This window comes from Lithobates pipiens, unplaced genomic scaffold (genome assembly GCF_037356315.1).
Source record: "Lithobates pipiens isolate NorthernLeopardFrog02 unplaced genomic scaffold, aLitPip1_a1.2 Scaffold_3, whole genome shotgun sequence".
Taxonomy (NCBI): Eukaryota; Metazoa; Chordata; class Amphibia; order Anura; family Ranidae; genus Lithobates; species Lithobates pipiens.
The window spans coordinates 270,282,794-270,304,061 of NW_027507790.1; the positions used below are offsets into that span (position 1 = coordinate 270,282,794).

Sequence of the window (21,268 nt, forward strand, 5' to 3'; positions counted from 1 at the left end):
AGCTGTGCTTGGAAGTGGGTAGGGGGTGGAACCAAGGGACAGTGCTTGGAGGTGGGTAGGGGGTGGAACCAAGGGACAGTGCTTGGAGGTGGGTAGGGGGTGGAACCAAGAGTAGGTTCTTGGAGGTAGGTGAAGGGGTGGAACCGAGGGATGGTGCTTGGAGGTGGGTAGGGGGTGGAAGCAAGGGACGGTGCTTGGAGGTGGGTAGGGGTGGAACCAAGGGATGGTGCTTCGAGGTGGGTAGGAAGTGGAGATAAGGGGTGCAAATTCGCACCAGAGCCGCTTTGGAGATATGCAAACCGGTTCCATGGAGTGCCGGTCACAATCTCCTGCTAGGCGAATCAGATGGACCCACATCCAATTGCATAGGTGTGAACCCAGCCTGAATTTCCACCACCTTAATCAGCCACAGAATCCGTGTAATTAATATGTGTTCGGGTTTAAAGGGATGAGGTGGCAACCATATGACTGGAACCCTGGATGGTTTTGGAAATCTGCTAATTGGGCTAACCTTAGTCTAACTGACTCGTTGTCGCTGATATTTGAGTCCACTATTTCCGGTATACCCCTTATCTCGGGGGGAGGACACACTATCCCTGATGCTCTACATGCCTGCTGAGGCCTTCGTACCCCACTTTTCGTGGTGGAGCAACAACTTTTCTTGGTGGACTTCATATATGTTTACTATTTGGGACTTTCTTACCTGTGTTTCCACTCATTTTACCAATGTTTCGTTTTATATTCATTATATTTGGGGTTGATTTTTATCACCAAGTTCTTATTATTTACACACAATACTTGATATATTGTTCAATGCTTATTGTTTTATATTTTTAGCGCTACATTTTTCACTGATCCTTTTGCGTAGAATTTTCATCACATTCTTATTTAGCACCTTTTTTTCGCTAATTGAGTTAGCGCAGTAATATCCCCTATCCACAAGTGGAGGAAGTTGGTGACACAGCATTCAAACTTTCACTATTATGTCACGTTTGTGACTCTTTTTGTTTATATTATTTATTTACTGTTTATTTCATTTAAGTGCAACATACTTGCTCACCTATTTCTACAGTAGCCTCCTTGTTCCCAATCCCCCCTCCCCACCCGGTCCACCACGCCACATCTATTCTGGATTCTGTGAGCTGGGTGGGAAGGCCGGCGTTCCGGCGTTCTTGGATAGACAGTAACTCCGTGGTTGGGTTGGGTCGGAGCGGTGATGTGTCCCAGTGCAGAGCCTGGTGGAAGAGCCAAGATTTCTGTACAAGCAGACAGATGTTTTTCCAGTAAAAAAAAAACCCCAGAGGAAGGAAATATAAACATAGAGAGGGATTATGTAAAAATAGAAAACTCAGAGACGGGAAAAGCAGAAAATAAAAAGTAAGAAAGTAAGAAAGACAATTATCAATATCTGCTGGCTACAAAGAGGACCTGTACTGTAACGGCTCGTTTACACTTGCTTCAAAACATGGCTTCAGACAGGCTTTGTTAAAGTGGTTGTAAACCCTCAGGCCGCGTACACACGCGCGGACTGTTCGCCCAACTTTGTCCGTCAAACAGTTTCGGCAAACAGTCCGCTCAAAATTAGCATGGACGGACATGGCCACACACGACGGACGAACAGTTTGCTGAAACCGTGCGCGATGACGTGAACGGCACGTACGACGGGACGAAAAATACGACGTCCTATACACTGCATTATAACTTTCGGCGTGAAAATCCTTTCTGAGCATGCGCGCAACTTTGTTTGACGAACAATCCTACACACGAGGGAACTGTTCGCTGAAACAAGGTTTCAGCGGACAGTTTTTCGGAAATTCCGAAAAACCTTGTTCGTCAAACTGTCCGCTGAAACTGTCCGCTGAAAGCCCACACACGAGCGGACTGTCCGCCCAAACACTGTTCAGCGGACAAAGTTGGGCGAACAGTCCGCCCGTGTGTACGCGGCCTTACAAACCACTTTGACCTACAGCTAAGCCTAGATTAAGGCTTACCTGTAGGTCCAAGAAATATCTCCTAAACCTACATGGTTTAGGAGATGTTTGCCAAAACACAGGCACCACTGAGCGCGCCGCTGTCAACTGCGATATGCAGCGAGTGGCGGCTCCCGTGCACATGCGCGGGAGTGATGTCATCACGGCTTCGTCGAATGACAGTGCCGGAGCAGCGAGACCCACAAAGAAGATGGAGGCTCCGTACACAAGGGGACAGCGGTGACTTCGCTGGCTCCTGTGTCAGTTAAGTGACACATAATGGGCTACTATGCGATGCATAGTAGTCTATTATGCTTTACCTTTGCAGGGAATCAAAGAGGAAGTAAACTCATCAGGGTTTACTTCCTCTTTAACCCCCCTAGCGGTAACCCGAGTCTGGCTCAGGTTAGGATTTTACTAGCAGGAGCGGTAACCCCGAGCCAGACTCGGGATCACATCGCTGGATACAGGGAGGGCACAGGGAGAGTTACTTACCTTGTCCCCTGGATCCAGCGATGTCCCCCGCGCTGTGTGATCGAGCTGTTCTCCACTCGATTCACAGTGCCGAATGCCGCCGAGCTCCGTTCCCTGCGATGTTACGGCGCACGGGAGCGGAGAACGGCGGCAAATTCAAAAAAGTAAAAGTACACAAAACACACACAGCATTGTAATCTTACAGATTACAGTGCTGTATTACAAAATTACACACCCCCTTTGTCCCTAGTGGTTTGTGTAATGCCCTGCATGCACTTTTATATTATAAATACTGTTTTTTCTGCCTGGAATTTGGAGATTGTCCATAGCAACCAGAAAGTGTCCATTTTTCAGTGTTTTAGGATTTGATTACATTATTGAATATTTTTTATTATTCTTTATTATATTATAAACTTTATCATACCCGGGATGTCTGCTAGACTCTGGTTTGAATAGATTTAAGAGAGTTATTCCTAAGAATTACAGGACTACAATATAAGACGCCAAATTTCCATGCAAAATAATTGTACCACTTTCAGCACCTAAATCCAGACTGAATCATACCGCCAGGGAGGGTAATGCTCTCAGTCAAAGCTCCTGTCACTAAATAAAATGGTTAGCTTACAGTCCTGTTTACACCTTGCCTTTGCTTGGTGCTTTGATGAGGCTGTGGTGGAGCTTTGGTGTGTCTTCGATGAGGCTTCGCGGGGCTTTGCTGGAGCTTGGGTGGGGCTTCTGTAAGGCTTTGGTGGGGCTTTGGTGGAGCTTCAGTGGGGCTTCGTGGGGCTTTGCTGGAGCTTGGGTGGGGCTTCTATGAGGCTTCAAGGGGCTTTGGTGGAGCTTAGGTGTGGGGCTTTGATGAGACTTTGGTGGGGCTTCATGGGGCTTTGGTGGAGCTTCAGTGGGGCTTCGATGAGGCTTCGTGGGGCTTTGGTGGAGCTTCGGTAGGGATCAATAAGGCTTCGTGCGGCTTTGCTGGAGCATCGATGGGACTTCGATGAGGCTTTGTGGGGCTTGGGTGGGGCTTCGATGAGGCTTTGGTGGAGCTTCGTGGGGCTTTGCTGGAGCTTGGGTGAAGCTTAGGTGGAGCTTCCGCGGGGCTTTGATTAGGCTTCGGTGGGGCTTCAAACAAGCTTTGCCACAGACTTCTATGGAAGCTTTAAAGAAGCTTTGAAGCACCACTGAAGCTACATGGGGTATCAATTTTGAAGTGAAGCCAAAGCAAAGCAAAAGCAAGGTGTAAACTGGACTTTAAGCTAACCATTTTATTTAGTAACAGGAGCTTTGACTGGCAATCAGAGAGCTTTAATAAAGCCTGTCCGAAGCCTTGTTGAAGCCAAAGCAAATGTAAATGAGCCCTAACTCAGAGCAGGTTGTTCTGTTTCAAATTCTGCTTTATGCATTGACATACCACCTTAGACCCAGGCTGTGGGGACATTAGGGTCACCTGCTGACTTGGCACCATCCACAGGCAGCTTAACTCTTCAGTAAGACACATTTATACTTCACCTAATTGCAACACAGAGGGTGTTTTTCCTGTATTTTGAAATGTAAGAAGACACTGGGGTTGATTTACTAAAACTGGAGAGTGTATAATTTGGTGCAGCTGTGCTGTGCGGGGAACCCACATCCAATTTGCAAAATGTGAACCCAGCCTAAAGCGGAGATCCTCCCAGAAGTGGAAGCTCCGCTTATCTGCTTCCCACCTCCTCCCCTCCTCTCCTCCGGTGCCACATTTGGCACCTTTCAGGGGGAAAGGGGGGAGCGGGTATCTGTTTTTGACAGGTACCTATCCCACTTCCGTGAGACTCCGCCGCGGCGAGGTCTCTCGGAATTTCGGCCCTCTCCTCCGACCTTAGGCCAGTTGGAAAGTGCAGTGCGCTTTATGCATGCACAGTAGGAAACCAGATGTGAAGCCAAAAGACTTCACTACCGGTTTCCCTCACCACAAATGGTGGCGGCAGCGTCCGGGAGCTGATCCGGAAATTGGCTGGGGTGCCAACATCGCGGGCAACTTTCCGCTGACAAAATAGGGTAGGTTTTCTCGATTTGTTACATTGTTTCGTTCAATAAAGCTATGTTTAAAAGTGCCTAAAACTGTCCAGTATTTAAAGCGGTTGTAAACCGCTGCGTGTTTTTTCTTTTTTCTTTACTTACCTGCAAGACAAAGGCATGATGTGCTAGTATGCATTGCATACTAGCACACTCTGTGAAACTTACCTCAAAACAAAGCCTCCCAGCGATGTGATGTCATCACTGGTGCCTAAAACTGTCCAGTATTTAAAGCGGTTGTAAACCGCTGCGTGTTTTTTTGTTTACTTACCTGCAAGACAAAGGCATGATGTGCTGGTATGCATTGCATACTAGCACACTCTGTGAAACTTACCTCAAAACAAAGCCTCCCAGCGATGTGATGTCATCACTGGTGCCTAAAACTGTCCAGTATTTAAAGCGGTTGTAAACCGCTGCGTGCTTTTTCTTTTTTCTTTTCTTACCTGCAAGGCAAAGGCATAATGTGCTAGTATGCATTGCATACTAGCACACTCTGTGAAACCTACCCCACAACAAAGCCTCGCAGTGATGCAATGTCATCGCTGGAGACAGCTTCTATCTTCACCCGTCTTTCATCTGGGTTTGCGGACTCCGGCTCTGTGATGACGTCACTCCTGCGGGAGCCGCTGGTTACGGCACAGGGCCCTGAAGAAAGGGCACAGGTGGCCATTCTTTCAGAGCGTGTGTGCCAGTGATGTCACTAGTTGCGTGTACAGTAAATATCTCCTAAATGGCGCAACAACGCAAATCTAAAGATAGAACTTTACTTCCTCTTTAACCGCTTCAGCCCCGGAAGGATTTTCCTCCTTAAGGACCAGGCCATTTTTTGCGATTCGGCACTGCGTCGCGTGTGACGTGGCTCCCAAACAAAATTTACCTCAAATAGATCTTTCTTTTGGTGGTATTTGATCACCCCGTGTTTTTTATTTTTTGTGCTATAAACAAAAAAAGAACAATTTTGAAAAAAAAAAAACAATATTTTTAACTTTTTGCTGTAATAAATATCCCCAAAAAAATAAAAATGTAAGAAATAAAAACAAATTTCTTAATCAGTTTAGGCCAATATGTATTCTTCTACATATTTTTGGTTAAAAAAAATCGCAATAAGCGTATATTGATTGGTTTGCGCAAAAGTTATAGCGTCTACAAATTAGGGGATAGATTTATGACATATTTTTTTTTTTAAATAGCCACCGATTACTGTATAAATGACACTGGCAGGAAAGGAGTTAACACTAGGGGGCGATCAAGAGGTTAAAGCGGATTTCTGCTAATATTTTTTATTTTTTTTAAAGTCAGCAACTACAAATACTGCAGCTGCTGACTTTTAAAATATGGTCACTTACCTGTCCAGGGAGCCTGCAACGTCCTCACCCATAGCCAATCTGTCCCTTGAGCTCCGTGTGGAGGCGCCCGCCATCTTTGTTAAGGGAATCAGGAAGTGAAGCCTTGCGGCTTCACAGCCTGGTTCCCTACTGCGCATCCGCAATCCCATTGGTCCCTACTGTCTTATGGGACCTGTGTGTCTCCCAGAAGACAGCGGGGGGGGGAGGGAGGCGGAGGAGGGGCAGGACATGACGTTGATTGCCCCAGAGCCTGCGTGATCTATGCCCGGAAGTGGGGGGAAATACCTGTATTAGACAGGCATCTGCTCCCCCCTGAAAGGTGCTAAATGTGACAACGGCTGGGGGGGGAGGAAACCGATCAGCGGAAGTTCCATTTTTGGGTGGAACTCCGCTTTAAGCGTTTCCTAGGGAGGTGTTTCTAACTGTGGGGGGAGATGGGACTGACTGGAGGAGGAGAGAGACCACTGCTCCTGATCACTAGGAACAGCAGATATGTCTTTTCTCCCCTGTCAGAATGGGAATCTGTGCATTTACATTGACAGATCCCCGTTCTGGCTCTCTGTGGAGCGATCGCAGCTCCGGTGTCGCGCGCGCCTGCTATTGCTCTTTAAGCGGCCGGTGTACACCTATGGCGATTCTTGCAATCGTGCCAACCTGCTGCAGTATAATGACGGCGGATGGTCGGCAAGTGGTTAAAGAGGAAGTAAACCCTGATGGGTTTTACTTCCTCTTTTGCTCGCTGCAAAGCCTGCAATTGAAAAGCATAATGGGCTAGTATGCATCGCACTTTTTCTTCCCCATTGTAAAGTAAGGGGGGGGGGGTTATAACCCATCAGGTTTTTTATTTATTTTTTGCCATCTGTGTTCCCCACTGGGGAGATTTGTCTTCACTTCCTGTCCCATAGCCAAAACAGGAAGTGAGAGGAAATCCCTCCAAAGGGAAGGAATCCCCGGTGGTCACCAGAACTAGTGTCCCCAATTTTAGGAAGATTTCCCCCTCTGTTCCTGTTCTGGTGACAACCCAAAATTTGTGATCTTCTTTGACTCTCGGTGATCACGGTTATACTAAGGGGTTAAGCTGCTGAACTCAAATGGAAATGCGCCCTTTAGAAAATCCAGTGTTGGACATTTCCTAATCGCAGCTAATCTTCCGTGACACCCTATTCCGTCATTGTGAAAGCAGAAGGCAGTCGCCGCCTCTCTCATATTCTGGGGAAGCGGACCAGTGAACTGTCTGCATTGCATAAGATGAATGAGGTTTGGAAAAGCCGCAATGTCTTCTTGAAGAAGATTTGGAGGATTGTTCACTATGCAAGGCAGATGTAGTAAGAAAACAAATGCGATCACTACACGGAGGACAGCGATTGGCTGTTTTTATCCATATGGGGTGAAAGGTGCCCACATACACATCTCCAGCCCTGCTGGAAAATCGCAGTCCTCGCCATTCAGGGCACTTTCGCCCTACTTGGCAGCAAAACCGCATGACAACGTTGCTGCCACGTTCTTAGCGCACTGCGTTAAATTTTACCGCAACACATGGTGCGTTTTTTAATGTGCTTGCGTTGTATTTAACCCCCCCCCTTTACATCACAGAGAACTTGAAACCTTGATGCGTTTTGATGCGGTTTCCTGTCCTTTCAATGGGGAGGTGTGTTCTTTGTGTGTTTTATTTACCTGATTGAACATGCACCAAAAATGCAGCAAGCAGGAATTTTTTTTTAAAAGCAACTGAAGCGCAACTGGTGTGAAGAGCTACATAGGATTTTAAGGGATGCGTTTTTTCTTCTGCTTTTCCTCTGCTTTTTTTTATTTATTTTTTATCTAAAGAACTGAACAAAAGTGGATGAGTGTGGAAGCAGCCTGAGCAAACCTGTGGCAAGGCTGGGAACATTCAAATATTCTTAGCAAGCAATAATTGAGCTCTAAAACAAGCCATCACTGACCTCTGTAGCTGCGAGCATGTGGAGAAATTCATCCCACAGAATTGCAGCAAAAACACTGAAATCACAGCTCATCTCCCTTTATTTTCTATGGGGAATAGGGACTTGGCAGCCTGCAAACTGTCTAATGTAAACAAGCAGCAGTCATCTAATGTAAACAAACAACAGCCATCTAATGTAAACACACAGCAGTCATACAGCCATCTAATGTAAAAAAAACAGCACACAGCCATCTAAAGTAAACACACAGCAGTCATACAGCCGTCTTATGTAAACAAACAGCAGCCAGCCATCTAATGTAAACATACAGCAGTCATACAGCCATCTAATGTAAACAAACAGCACTCAGCCATCTAATGTAAACACACAGCAGTCATACAGTCGTTGAATGTAAACAAACAGCAGCCAGCCGTCTTATGTAAACACACAGCAGCCATCCAGCCGTCTAAAGTAAACAAACAGCACTCAGCCGTCTAATGTAAACACACAGCAGTCATACAGCCATCTAATGTAAAAAAACAGCACACAGCTATCTAAAGTAAACACACAGCAGTCATACAGCCGTATTATGTAAACAAACAGCAGCCAGCCGTCTAATGTAAACATACAGCAGTCATACAGCCATCTAATGTAAACAAACAGCACTCAGCCATCTAATGTAAACACACAGCAGTCATACAGTCGTTGAATGTAAACAAACAGCAGCCAGCTGTCTAATGTAAACATACAGCAGTCATACAGCTGTCTAATGTAAACATACAGCAGCCAGCCATCTAATGTAACATACAGCAATCATACAGCCATCTAATGTAAACAAACAGCACTCAGCCGTCTAATGTAAACACACAGCAGTCATACAGCTGTCTAATGTAAACAAACAGCTGCCAGCCATCTAATGTAAACATACAGCAGTCATACAGCCATCTAATGTAAACAAACAGCAGCTAGACGTCTAATGTAAACACACAGCAGTCATACAGATGTCTGATGTAAACATACAGCAGTCATGCAGCCCTCTAATGTAAACACACAGCAGCCATTCGGCCATCTAATGTAAACATACAGCAGCCATCTAATGTAAACACACAGCAGCCACCCATCTAATGTAAACACACAGCAGCCAGACATCTAATGGAGACACACAGCAGCCATCCAGCCAATGTAAACGCACAGCAGCCACCCAGCCGTCTAATGTAAACAAACAACAGCCATCTAGCCACCTAATGTAAACACACAGCAGTCATACAGCTGTCAAATGTAAACAAACAGCAGCCAGACGTCTAATGTAAACACACAGAAGCCATCCAGCTGTCTAATGTAAACACACAGCGGTCAAACAGCCGTCTAATGTAAACCCACAGCAGTCATGCAGATGTCTAATGTAAACACACAGCAGCCATCCAGCCGTCTAATGTAAACACACAGCAGTCATACAGCCGTCTAATGTAAACACACAGCAGTCATGCAGATGTCTAATGTAAACACACAGCAGCCATCCAGCCATCTAATGTAACACACAGCAGCCAGACGTCTAATGGAAACACACAGCAGCCATCCAGACAATGTAAACACACAGCAGACACCCAGCCGTCTAATGTAAACAAACAGCAGCCAGACATCTAATGGAAACACACAGCAGCCATCCAGCCAATGTAAACACACAGCAGTGACCCAGCCGTCTAATGTAAACAAACAGCTGCCAGCCGTCTAATGTAAACACACAGCAGCCAGACATCTAATGGAGACACACAGCAGCCATCAGGCCAATGTAAACACACAGCAGCCACCAAGCTGTCTAATGTAAACACACAGCAGCCATCCAGCCGTCTAATGTAAACACACAGCAGTCATACAGCCGTCTAATGTAAACAAACAGCAGCCAGACGTCTAATGGAAACACACAGCAGTCATGCAGACAATGTAAACACACAGCAGACACCCAGCCGTCTAATGTAAACAAACAGCAGCCAGTCATCTAATGGAAACACACAGCAGCCATCTAGCCAATGTAAACACACAGCAGTGACCCAGCCGTCTAATGTAAACAAACAGCTGCCAGCCGTCTAATGTAAACACACAGCAGCCATCCAGCTGTCTAATGTAAACACACAGCAGCCATCCAGCCGTCTAATGTAAACACACAGCAGTCATCCAGCCGTCTAATGTAAACACACAGCAGCCATCCAGCTGTCTAATATAAACATACAGCAGTCAAACAGCCGTCTAATGTAAACACACAGTAGGTGAGGAGATTTCCCTTTTGTTTCCTGGATTTTCTTTCACTTTCAGTGATAATGATAAACGGGTCCCCCTAACGGGGACATAGACAGCAATAAAAACCAGACAGGGGTTCTTCTAATCCCTCACCACTCTATCAAACACTGCCACAAAAAACACACTTTATTCTAACATCAAAGTGTCAGTTGGAATCTGTGTGAATGAATCGTTCCACAGTGCCTGCAGCTACAGAGGTCAGTGAGGGTTGTTTTAAAACTGTTTAAGAATATGCAAAAAGCTCCAGTTTTAAAGTGCACAGACTATAGACACTGAAGCCCATATTCTGTGCACTTTAAACCAGAAAAAGGGTTGAGGAAAAAAAAGTCATTGGGCAATATAAAGGGGTGACCAGAAACCTGCTGTGCAAAGTTATTATTTTTTGTTGTGGATTATAAGGGGAAACCCCAAAAATTAGTCCCCCCCCCCCCCCCCCATCTACTGTTCTCGTGAAACTTTTACTTTGTTCAGATGAATATCATTTTGTGTATATATATTTACATATATATATATTTCACGATCGCTGGCCCTTTATTAGTAGTTTGGGAAGCCATTTGTCAGCGATGAGAACCCTTCGCCATGGACCATATGGTGCCCGGGTGAGATTACGGCTTCATTTGTCTCTTCTGTCTTATTGTTTCTCAAAATAAAGGCGACTCGTTACTTTCTGCAGGAGAGGAAATAAGAGTTTGGAGTTTGCAGATCTTAGATTTCATTGTAAGAGAAAGAAGTTAGTTTTAGTTGGGCGGCGGGGGGGGGGGGGGGGGGGGGGGCGAGCGGAGACTTGTCGCCGCTCCAGGATGATCTCAGTTGCGCGTGAATAAAGGTGACGGCTGGGAAAAGAATTGTATAAAACGCGTCTTTGATGCCGGGAATCGCCCAGACTTGTGTCTATCGCATTGTTAGGGAACAGAGACGTAGAAAAGAGTGTTTTTCATCCAGTGAGCAGAAGCGGTATTTCCTGAAGCCCATCGGAACTTTCAGTTCAAATCGGAGAAATACTTTACGGGTGAATCAAAACAAAAAGGGGGTGCAAAGTCTTACAGATGGTTTTCTTTAGAAAGTAGCCACAACCTGAATAGAAAAGACCATCTCTCGCCAGAGAAGGACTCTTGCTCTCTGGGTGGATTCGGTGGAAGCATTGGTCTCTCTGCAGAGGTCTGCCACAACCCCCGATGAGCCGGGGGACAGGCTTTTTACTCAGGCTGTGGCTGCTTTCTTAAGAAAACCAATTGTAGGACTGTACACACCTTTTTGTGGTGCACCTGTAGGCGCATGTCACTTCCAGGTCCCCGTTGACAGCTTCCCCGGCCATCAAGGCTGGGAAAGAATGTAACGCAGTGTGATGTGCATCACATTACATTCAGAGGAGCACACAGGAGACATTGGGGATCTTTTGGACCCGGAAGGTCTCATTAAAAAGAACCTGTCACCCAAAAAATCATCACATAGGGGACTTTTTGTCTTTCTGGGATTTGTTATTTACAAGTTAAAAACTTTTTTTTTTTTGCTAGAAAATTACTTAGAACCCCCAAACATTATACATTTTTTTTTCTGACACCCTAGAGAATAAAATGGCGGTCGTTCCAATAATTTCTGTCACACCGTATTTGTGCAGCGGTCTTACAAGCGCACTTTTTTTTGGAAAAAAATACACCTTTTTTATTAAAAAAATAAGACAACAGTAAAGTTAGCCCAATTTTTTTTTTTTATAATGTGAAAAATAATGTTATGCTGAGTAAATTGATACCCAACCTATCACGCTTCAAAATTTGCATCCGCTTGTGGAATGGCAACAAACTTTTACCCTTAAAAATCTCCATAGACGAAGTTTAACATTTTTTACAAGTTGCCAGTTTGGAGATACAGAGGAGGTCTATTGCTAGAATTATTGCTCTCGCTCTACCGATCGCGGCGATACCTCACATGTGTGGTTTGAACACCGTTTTCATATGGGGGCGCTACTCACGAATGTAAACATCCCTTGTCATAGAAAAAAAGCATGACAGGACCTCTTAGATATGAGATCTGGGAGTCAAAAAGACCTGAGATCTCATATTTACACTAAAATGCAAAAAAAAAAAATGTTGTCATTTTAAAAAGTAAAAAAAAAAAAAATGTCCCTTTAAGAGCTATGGGCGTAAGGGACATTTTGATATCACTTCCGCCCTGCAATGATATGGAGATGGGTGGGCCATCTTCCCCTCACTTGTCTCCATACCCAGGAAGGAGAAGGATACGATTGCCTCAGCCGCTACGGATGTCTCCAGTAAGCGGCAGAGGGCACCGGAGAGCGGCGGGTCTTCTCCCACCGCTGATAAAAGTAATCTTGCGGCGAATCCGCTGCAGAGACCACTATTATTGGAAACCAGACCGCCTGCTGAAGAAGAGGATACTGGGGTTATGGCAGCTAGCTGCTGCCATAACAAAGATATTCCTCTTCAAAGTAAGGTCGTATATCGGCGTGCGGCGGTCCGGAAGTGGTTAACCACTTCCCACTCGGCCAATGTACATATACGGCCGGGTGGGAGCCCCCTACTTCTGAGAGGACGTTCAGGAACGTCCTTCAGAAGGAGGGGGAACGCGCCCGCGCAGCGGCGCGCTCCTGATGTGCTCGTGTCACCCGGACATGGCGCATCTCGGATCGGCAGGAGGGCTCTGTGATTGTCCAATCACGGCCGTCATGTGAAGTAAACAAACAGCCGGTTGCTAGGCAATCGGCTCCTCCTCTCCTCACTCAGAAGTCATCGCTGAGGAGAGGAGAGCAGATCGCTGCAGCCGGCTGGTGATCAGTGAGTATGAGCTGCTTTTTACAGCTTTTTACTAACTGATCACCAGTGTAGTATAAACCTACAGTGTAAACACACATGTCACCCCAATACACATGTCACCACTAGGGTTGCCACCTTTTTTTCAAGTCAAACCCGAACACTTTAGCGCCGCACAGCAATGTTTTTTTATAGTATAAACTATACATATATTTTGCTATTAAATAACATTTCTAATCATATGAAGTTAATAACAAGAGTCCCCCTTTACATCAGAGCCCACAGAGTTCCCCTTTTACATCTGAACTCTCAGAGTTCCCTTTCACTGTAAGGGGGGACTCTGCAGACTCTGATGTAAGGGAGAACTCTGGGGACTCTAACATAAGGGATGCTCTGGAAAACCTGATTTAAGGGGGAACACTGAGAACTCTGATGTAAGGGGAAACATTGTGGCCTCTGGTGTAAAGGGGAACTCTGATGTAAGGGGTGCTCTGGGAGCCCTGATTTACTTTTGTGTACTTACTCAGAGGCAGGAGAGAGAAGGGGGGTGAGAGTTCAATTACAGACAGGGATGGATGGTGAGCTCATTCACCCTTTGGCAGCACCTCTCATTCAGATGTATTTGAGGCAGCTCAACTTCAAATTTCTTGCCCCAACTTTCCTTTTCTGAGGCATAGCGCCGGGGACTGGAGTGAGAGCAGACAAAGAGGGGTAGGGGTGGAGTAAGAGGTGCAGATTGAGCCCTCTCTCCTCTCCCATCTGTGTGTTTTTTGGGGGGGGGGGGTGTTAGTGTTGGCTTTGGGCAGTGTGAAAGAGTGTAACAGACACTCAGCTGAGACAACTGCAGCCAGCAATCCTGCTGGGAAGCCATAGTCCAGTCTAAATAATGTGTCCGGGTCTCAGACAGTCTGAAACCCAGACACATGATTCCAAACCCAAACTGTCCGGGTGAATCCTGGACAGGTGGCAACCCTAGTCACCACACATGTCCCCAAAACACACATGTCCCCAAATAAAAAAACACATGTCCCCCACATATGTCCCACTAAAATCACATGTCCCAATGATTATCTGCACACATGTACGTGATCACCTGCACACATATGTACATGATCATTTGCGTACATATGTCCGTGATCACACAAACCAATTATTATGCACTTAACGGAATTTTTTTTACCAAAAACATGTAGCAGAATACATTTTGGCTTAAATTTATGACAAAATTAGATTTTATTGGATTTCTTTTAAAATAGAAAAAAGAAAATATTGTTTTTTTTCCAAATTTCCGCTTTTTTTGTGCTTATATCGCAAAAAATAAAAAACGGAGTCGTGAATAAACACCACCAAAATAAAGCTCTATTTATGCGAACAAAATGATAAAAATTTCATTTGGGTACAGTGTAGCATGACCGCGCAATTGTCACTGTAAGGCTGCTTTCACACTGGGGCGGGAGCAGCGGTGGCGGTAAAGCGCCGCTTTACCGTCGTTTTAGCGGCGGTGTGCGGGCGCTAGCGGGGTGGTTTTAACCCCCGCTAGCGGCCGAAAAGGGGTTAAACCCGCCCGCAAAGCGCCGATGTATTGCCTTCAATAGGTATTGCCTTCAATGGGTACGAGCGGTATAGGAGCGGTGAATACACCGCTCCTTCACCGCTGCAAAGATGCGGCTAGCAGGACTTTTTTCACCGTCCTGCCAGCGCATCGTCCAGTATGAAAGCCCTCCGGCTTTCACACTGGAGTTAAAGGGGCCGGTTTTTTTCAGGCGTTACACAGGCGCTATTTTTAGCGCTGTAACGCCTGAATACCGCCCCAGTGTGAAAGCAGCCTAAGTGCGAGAGCGATGAAAGCTGAAAATTGGGCTGGGAAAAGAATGGGGCGAAAGTGCCCTGTATTGTAGTGGTTAAACATGTGTGCAAAAAAAAACACAAAAACGGCTCTGGCAGCAAAAGGGTTAAAGGATAAGTTCACCTTCGGGAACACGTTACATGTTCTACCCGTAAAATTTGTTGGTTAAAAAACAAAACAAAAAAAATGGCTCCTAACTTTTTGTACTGGCTCCTAGATTCAAAGCAAATGCGTAGAGACCTGCTCTAACCCATCACTTGGCGCTGCCCCTTCCAACCTTGCTGCTGTAGGCACTGGCCCATGGCTTCCATTACAGCCAAGTCCAGCATTCATTATACAGGTTCCTGGGTTATAGGAGGATGCATAGTGCAGAGTCATCAGACAGGACGCTGCAGTCCCACTTAGAAGCATAGGAAAAAGATTGATACATTTCATAATGCCAAATAATTGTAATCAAATGGGCTTCCTGAGGGCCAGACCACCCAAACTTTAGCTTTTGGTATGTGCCGGAGAATGTAAATTCTTTCTGTGATAGAATGGCGGGTCTACTTACCTTCCATGACCACTATTTGGGCTCCCATTTCACCTGTTGGATATGTCACATGCTTTATATAATAGAAAACAAGAGTAGTTGAGGCACTTGAAGGCCAGCGGGAACACCCAACTGCCAGGAACTTGTCAGGACCATGACCCTACTGCTGGCCCCTAAATATATACTAATACAGCTGGTGACCTTCCTCACCAGACTCCATCCCATCCGACTCTCCATCCCATCCTCTCACTTCTTCTGTTCACTGAGTCACCTATTTGCACTGGGTTGTGTATGTGGGAAGAGGGAACTCAGATAACACTGATGGGAACAATGTTACGTGTGGCCTCACAGACTTCCTCTACTTGATGTTGAACTTGTGAACTCTGAATGGTATTCATGTTGTAACAAAAGCCGCGACCGCAGAAGGTGAACGTAGAGAAAGCCAAAACAAAACATAGACCAGAGACTAAAATAACGAGGAAATAACAAAACCTAACAACAAAACTTTTAGCTATAAAGTGACCCCATCCTGGGCAATGGTGACCTGGACCAGGTGGTCTCAAGAAAACTAAGCCTAGCCACCATACGTGGTCACCTTTGGTTAGAGCATCGGGTGGACTGGAAATACACACAATGGAATTTCTAGTTCTTGTGTAGACATGTGTAGGCATTGGCATTCTGCAACTTATTGTTGTTGTGGAGAGCTTTGATTGAAGTCATTTGTATTTCAAGAATAATCCCCTGTACAATTCACTGACTGGTCAAAAGTCTGCCCATGGTGACCCCATATTCCTGAACAGCCTGGTGCTCAACCTATGGCCCTCCAGCTGTTGCAGAACTAAAAGTCCCATCATGCCTTGTAACAGTTAGCCTTGCCATGCCTCATGGGACTTGTAGTTCTGCAACAGTCGGAGGGCCACAGGTTGAGCACCCAAGAATGGTGACTGGCATGGACACCAACAGGGCTATGGTCATAGAACGCCCATTAAAGATGTCTGTAGACATGAGGGAACTTTTGGGTCTCAGTCCCATTCAAGTTTTGGCTGGATTAGAAATGGATCCTATGTTTTTACACCATATCCTAGATCACTATCAGTTCCTCCTGAGATAAGCCAGGAAGGCCTCTCCTCCTCCATAGGCCAAACATGCATGTCCACCATGCACAAATGTGTATGTTTGTAGAATAATCCTTCACACACACACACACAAGATTAAGACTATGTAATACTTATATACAATATTTATTTATAAATAAGAAATAATAATAATTTATAAGTTATAAATAAATATTATATTCATTGCATATTCTATATTTTTATTTTTAATGCATTTTTAATATATATATATATATATATATATATATATATATATATATATATATATATACACACACACACCGGTATATCATTTATTTTTCCTTTTTATTTTTCTTAACATATATTTTGAGAGCTGTCTTTAAGGACCCAGCCCAGTTATTACATCTGTTTACATTAGGGGAGATGTAGAGTAGTTTGGCATATATTTTCTTTCTTTTCTTTTTTTTTTTTTTTTTTTTTTTTAAGAAGTGTTTTTATTTTATATTCAGGTAAATAATAAATAAATATAAAATATATAAAAATTGTATAGAAATATTTTGTGTTATTTTTTCAGCCAACAAATGGAGCTGCTGGCTTTTATTCAGTGAATGAAAATATTTTCGTTGACGCAATTAACACTATTTTAGTCAACTAAAATTAGACTAAAACTAAAGCAATTCAGATGACTAAAATACGCCGAAAACTAAAGCAATTCAGATGAAGATAAAATACGACTAAAACTAAATTGGCATTTTAGTCAAAAAGACTATGACTAAAGCTAAATCAAAATTTGACATCAAAATTAACACTGGTTATATGAGGTGTGTCTATAAAGTTTGGTGAATGGTCTGATCTCTCAACGGCGACATGGGCCAGGTGCTCGAGCTTGCACATGGCTATCCAGAGACATGTCAAGAAGCGGTGCCTAGCGTGAAGTACAAGTGACCGTTGGGATAAACTCGCTGCGGCCAGTCGAATGTAGTCCGTGTGAGAGGTAGGGTCACAGTGCAATGGAGCAACGAGTGGACATCAATTTCTGATACAAATTGGCGATCAGCATTGTCTTGACCTTGGACTTTTGGGTCACAGGGAAGACGGTGAACATCATTCCATCGATTGCCGCTTGGATTCTGGATGGAACCGGTAGCACCGGATCTCCCTGTGATGATGGTTGGCAGAAAGGATGGATCCTGGTCACTCGTGGTAATGAAATCTCCAGAGCAGCCATTCTCAACCATGGAACCCTGGGGTTCCTCCAGAAGTTGCTAGAGGTTCCCTGAGATGTGGCTGATGGACCACCTATTTGATGATGCCTACAGAGTTCAAGGTTCAGCACCACATAGCAAAGCCAGTATCATGACATCAAATTTCTTTTTAGCTGTCTTTAAGGGCGGCATTCTGAACACCACTTTAAGGAGGACATTCTTCCTATTGACCACCAATATAAGGAGCATTGTTCCTATTAAGCGCTGCTGATTTGGTTTTAGTAAGGGTTCCTCGAGACATGAAAATTATTTTTGGGGTTCCTCTAGGGTTAAAAGGTTGAGAAAGCCTGCTCCAGAGGTTTCCATCCGTTTGGCTTTCTGTTCGTCTGTGAGCTTGTGCGGCACAAACCCAGGAACAAATCTTCTGCTTACTCAAATCTTCGCGGACGATGGTGCGCACCGTGTCCTTGCTCATGCCCAATTCCTCCGCCATCAATTGTAGAGTCAGCCGCCGATCTCGTGCCAGCTTTTGTCGCACTCGCTCCCATCATGTCTGGAGTTCTGCTTGTCGACGGCCGACCCAAACGTGGCTCATCCTCAGTCCTTTAAGCGTTTGAACCAGTCATAAACACATTTTCTTCCGTCTTGTAGACTCGCACCAACATTTCATGCGTCTCTGTCGTTCTTTTCCCCAATTTGTATCAGAACTTGATGTTCACTCATTACACCGTGACGCTACCTCTCATTCCGGCTATGGTTGCCTGTCCGCAGCGGGTTCACCCTGACGGTCACATGTACTCCACGCTAGGTGGCACTTCTCGAAGTATCTCTGGATATCCATATGCCATATGCATGCATGCACACCAGGCCCATGGTGTCATTGAGATATTGGATCATCCACCGTACCTTTTAGACACACCTCGTATATAATGAGTTTGGAAGTTCTAGAAAAATGCTTAACCACTTCAATACCGGGCACTTTACCCCCCTCCTGCCCAGACCTTTTTTCAGCTTTTCAGCGCTGTCGCATTTTGAATGGCAATTGCACGGTCATGCAACGCTGTACCCAAAATACATTTTTATTATTTCGTAACCACAAATAGAGCTTTCTTTTGGTGGTATTTGATCACCTCTGGGGCTTTTTTCTTCTGCTACACAAATAAGAAAATAGCGAAAATTTTGGAAAAAAATATGTTTTTTTTGTCATAAAATTCTGTAAATAAAAAAATGTTCTCCTTCACTGATGGGCACTGATGAGGCTGCACTGACGGGCACTGATTAGGTGGCACTAATGGGCACTGGTGAGGTGTCACTGATGAGGTGGCACGGATGGGCACTGATGATGAGGCACTAATATGCAGCCCTGAAGGGCACTGATGATGAGGCACTAATATGCAGCACTGATGGGCACTGATAGGTGGCACTGATATGTAGCACTGACCGGCACTCATGGGCACTGATAGGTGGCACTGATATGTAGCACTGATCGGCACTCATAGGTGGCACTAATGGACAATGATAGGCGACACTGATGGGCACTGATAGGCAGCACTGATAGGTGGCACTGATTGGCACTGATAGATGGCTCTGATAGGCAGGACTGATGAGGAGGCACTGACAGGCTTTACTGCTGGGCACTGATAGGCACCTCTAAAGTTCATACCTGGTGGTCCTGGATGGCATCCCTGGTGGCCCTGGGAGAGCAACCATGGTCAGCATCCCTGGTGACCCTACGTGGCATCCCTGGTCATCCTGGGAGGCATCCCAGGTGGTCCTGGGTGGGCATCCCTGGGGGGCTGCGCTGACAATCAATCAGCGCAGACCCCCCTCTTGTCAGGAGAGCAGTCGATTGGCTCTCTTCTACGCGCGTCTGTCCGATACACAGCTTTTCCTGTTTACACCGTGATCAGCTGTGATTGGACATAGCTGATCACATGGTAAAGAGTCTCTGTCAGAGGCTCTTTACCCAGATCGGAGATGCGGTGTGTCGGACCCCACGGGGTGCAATCGCGGGTTATCCTGATGACGTCATATGGCGTCCGGTCAGGATAACAGAACCACTTTCCGCACCTCATATTGCTATATGGCAGGTGGGAAGTGGTTAAATAATGCATTACAATTTACCTAGACCCATTCGATTTTACTTGACTACAATGTACTGGAGATGTCAGTCAACTAAAATACGACTAAAACTGAAACAATTTAAAACAGGGCTAAAACTAAAATGGCATTTTAGCTTGAAAATGGCTAAAACTAAATCGAAATTTGACTTCAAATTAACACTGCTTTTATTCATATCATTTTCATTGCTCTCATTATGAACTTTGATTACAAAAAAAAATCCTTCTGTTTACAGAACTCAGTAGCTAAAGCCAAAATTTACATAGACAAGTGAATAAATCAGAGCAGAAATCTTCTCTCTCCTTCCTCCCTGCCTGCTGTTTACAGGTAACTCCCACCAGGTTTCAATCGGATTCAGAGCGGTGACTACTTCCACTCCCCCCGCCTGCTGCAGACAAGTGGCTCCCAGATAAATTTCAATGGGACAGAAAAGAAGAGAGAGTCTGAAGGGAATCGGCTTCTGCTGTTCTCTGCCGTAAAATAAATGAGTAACTACAAGACCTCAGTTGAAAAACTACAAACTTTTTAAAAAGAATGTAAAATAAAACTGACCCAAAACGCTCCTAGATTCCCTTTGTGCGAGTGTTTTCCTACGCGGTCAGTAAAGCAGCGACGAGCGCACGTTATGTAAGAAGGATCTCCGTGTTTTCAGAGCGGGGAGGAGATGACCCCGATAAGCGTTCTGTAAACACAGCTTTTTGTTTCTGTTCTGTGTCATGCAGTTACACACTGACACTGATAGAACTTTTTCCACTGACACCGGCTGTAAAAACCTGTGCAGTAATCGTGGAGGGGGGGGGATGGGTGGGGGATGGGGGGGCACGGAAATGGCCTGGGCTATGTATGTGAGATGTGTACATGGCAGGACCTTCTATAATGCAATGTCCTCTCTCTCTCTCTCTGCAGACTTTCCATGGGATTGTAGCCGGAGTCCGGGTTTGGGAATGCCTCTGTTTGGACTGAACTGCGGGAGGAAGAAGCAAGAAGGTCAGTTCTCGGACTGTATACTGTACCACACATGCTGCAATCTTATCTTAAGCTGTGATTGTCCTGTTTGGAGGGTAACGTTGCCTATCGGCTTTTCTGTTGAAGTCCCCCCGCCAGCACGCTACAGAGAAGAATCCTCGCTCTCTGTGGGTAAACAGTGGTCCCTCTGCAGAGGTCCGACATGCCCCATGCTGAGTCAGGCCCAATAGCTCTCCAGCAAAGCCCCTACTCCCTACTGATTGGGGGAGCTCTAGGTCTGACTTAGCAGGGAAGTGTGTCGGACCTCTACAGAAAAACCACTGCTTCCATACAGAGAGAAAGGGTTCTTCTCTGCAGCATGCCGGCAGGGGACAGGCTTTTCCATTCAGGTTGTGGTCGACGTGCCTAATGCCTAGTCAGACCCAACAGCTCTCCAGCAAAGCTCCAACTGATTGGGGGAGCTCTAGGTCTGACTTAGCAGGGAAGTGTGTAGGACCTCTACAGAGAGACCACTGCTTCCATACAGAGAGAAAGGGGTCTTCTCTGCAGCATGCTGGCAGGGGACAGGCTTTTCCACTCAGGTTGTGGTTGGATTCTAAGAAAATCAACCGTAAGACTTAACACGTCTTTTGTTGTGTACCTGGAATGTATTTAGTTAAGTTTAACTGAAAGAACAAAAAGAAACAAAAAAGTAAAAA

At 45.3% G+C, this 21,268-nt stretch overlaps 1 protein-coding gene across 2 annotated transcripts in view; it reads left to right on the forward strand.

Moving 5' to 3' along the window:
* Nucleotides 1–21,268, forward strand: part of LOC143941152 (phospholipid-transporting ATPase ID-like) — a 176,982-nt gene that overhangs the window by 48,118 nt on the left and 107,596 nt on the right. For both annotated transcript variants that reach the window (XM_077463177.1, XM_077463178.1), the window contains exon 2: nt 20,511–20,591. In XM_077463177.1, coding sequence (XP_077319303.1) covers nt 20,549–20,591 — 43 coding nt within the window. In that variant the 5' untranslated portion in view covers nt 20,511–20,548. The remainder of the gene's footprint in view (nt 1–20,510; nt 20,592–21,268) is intronic.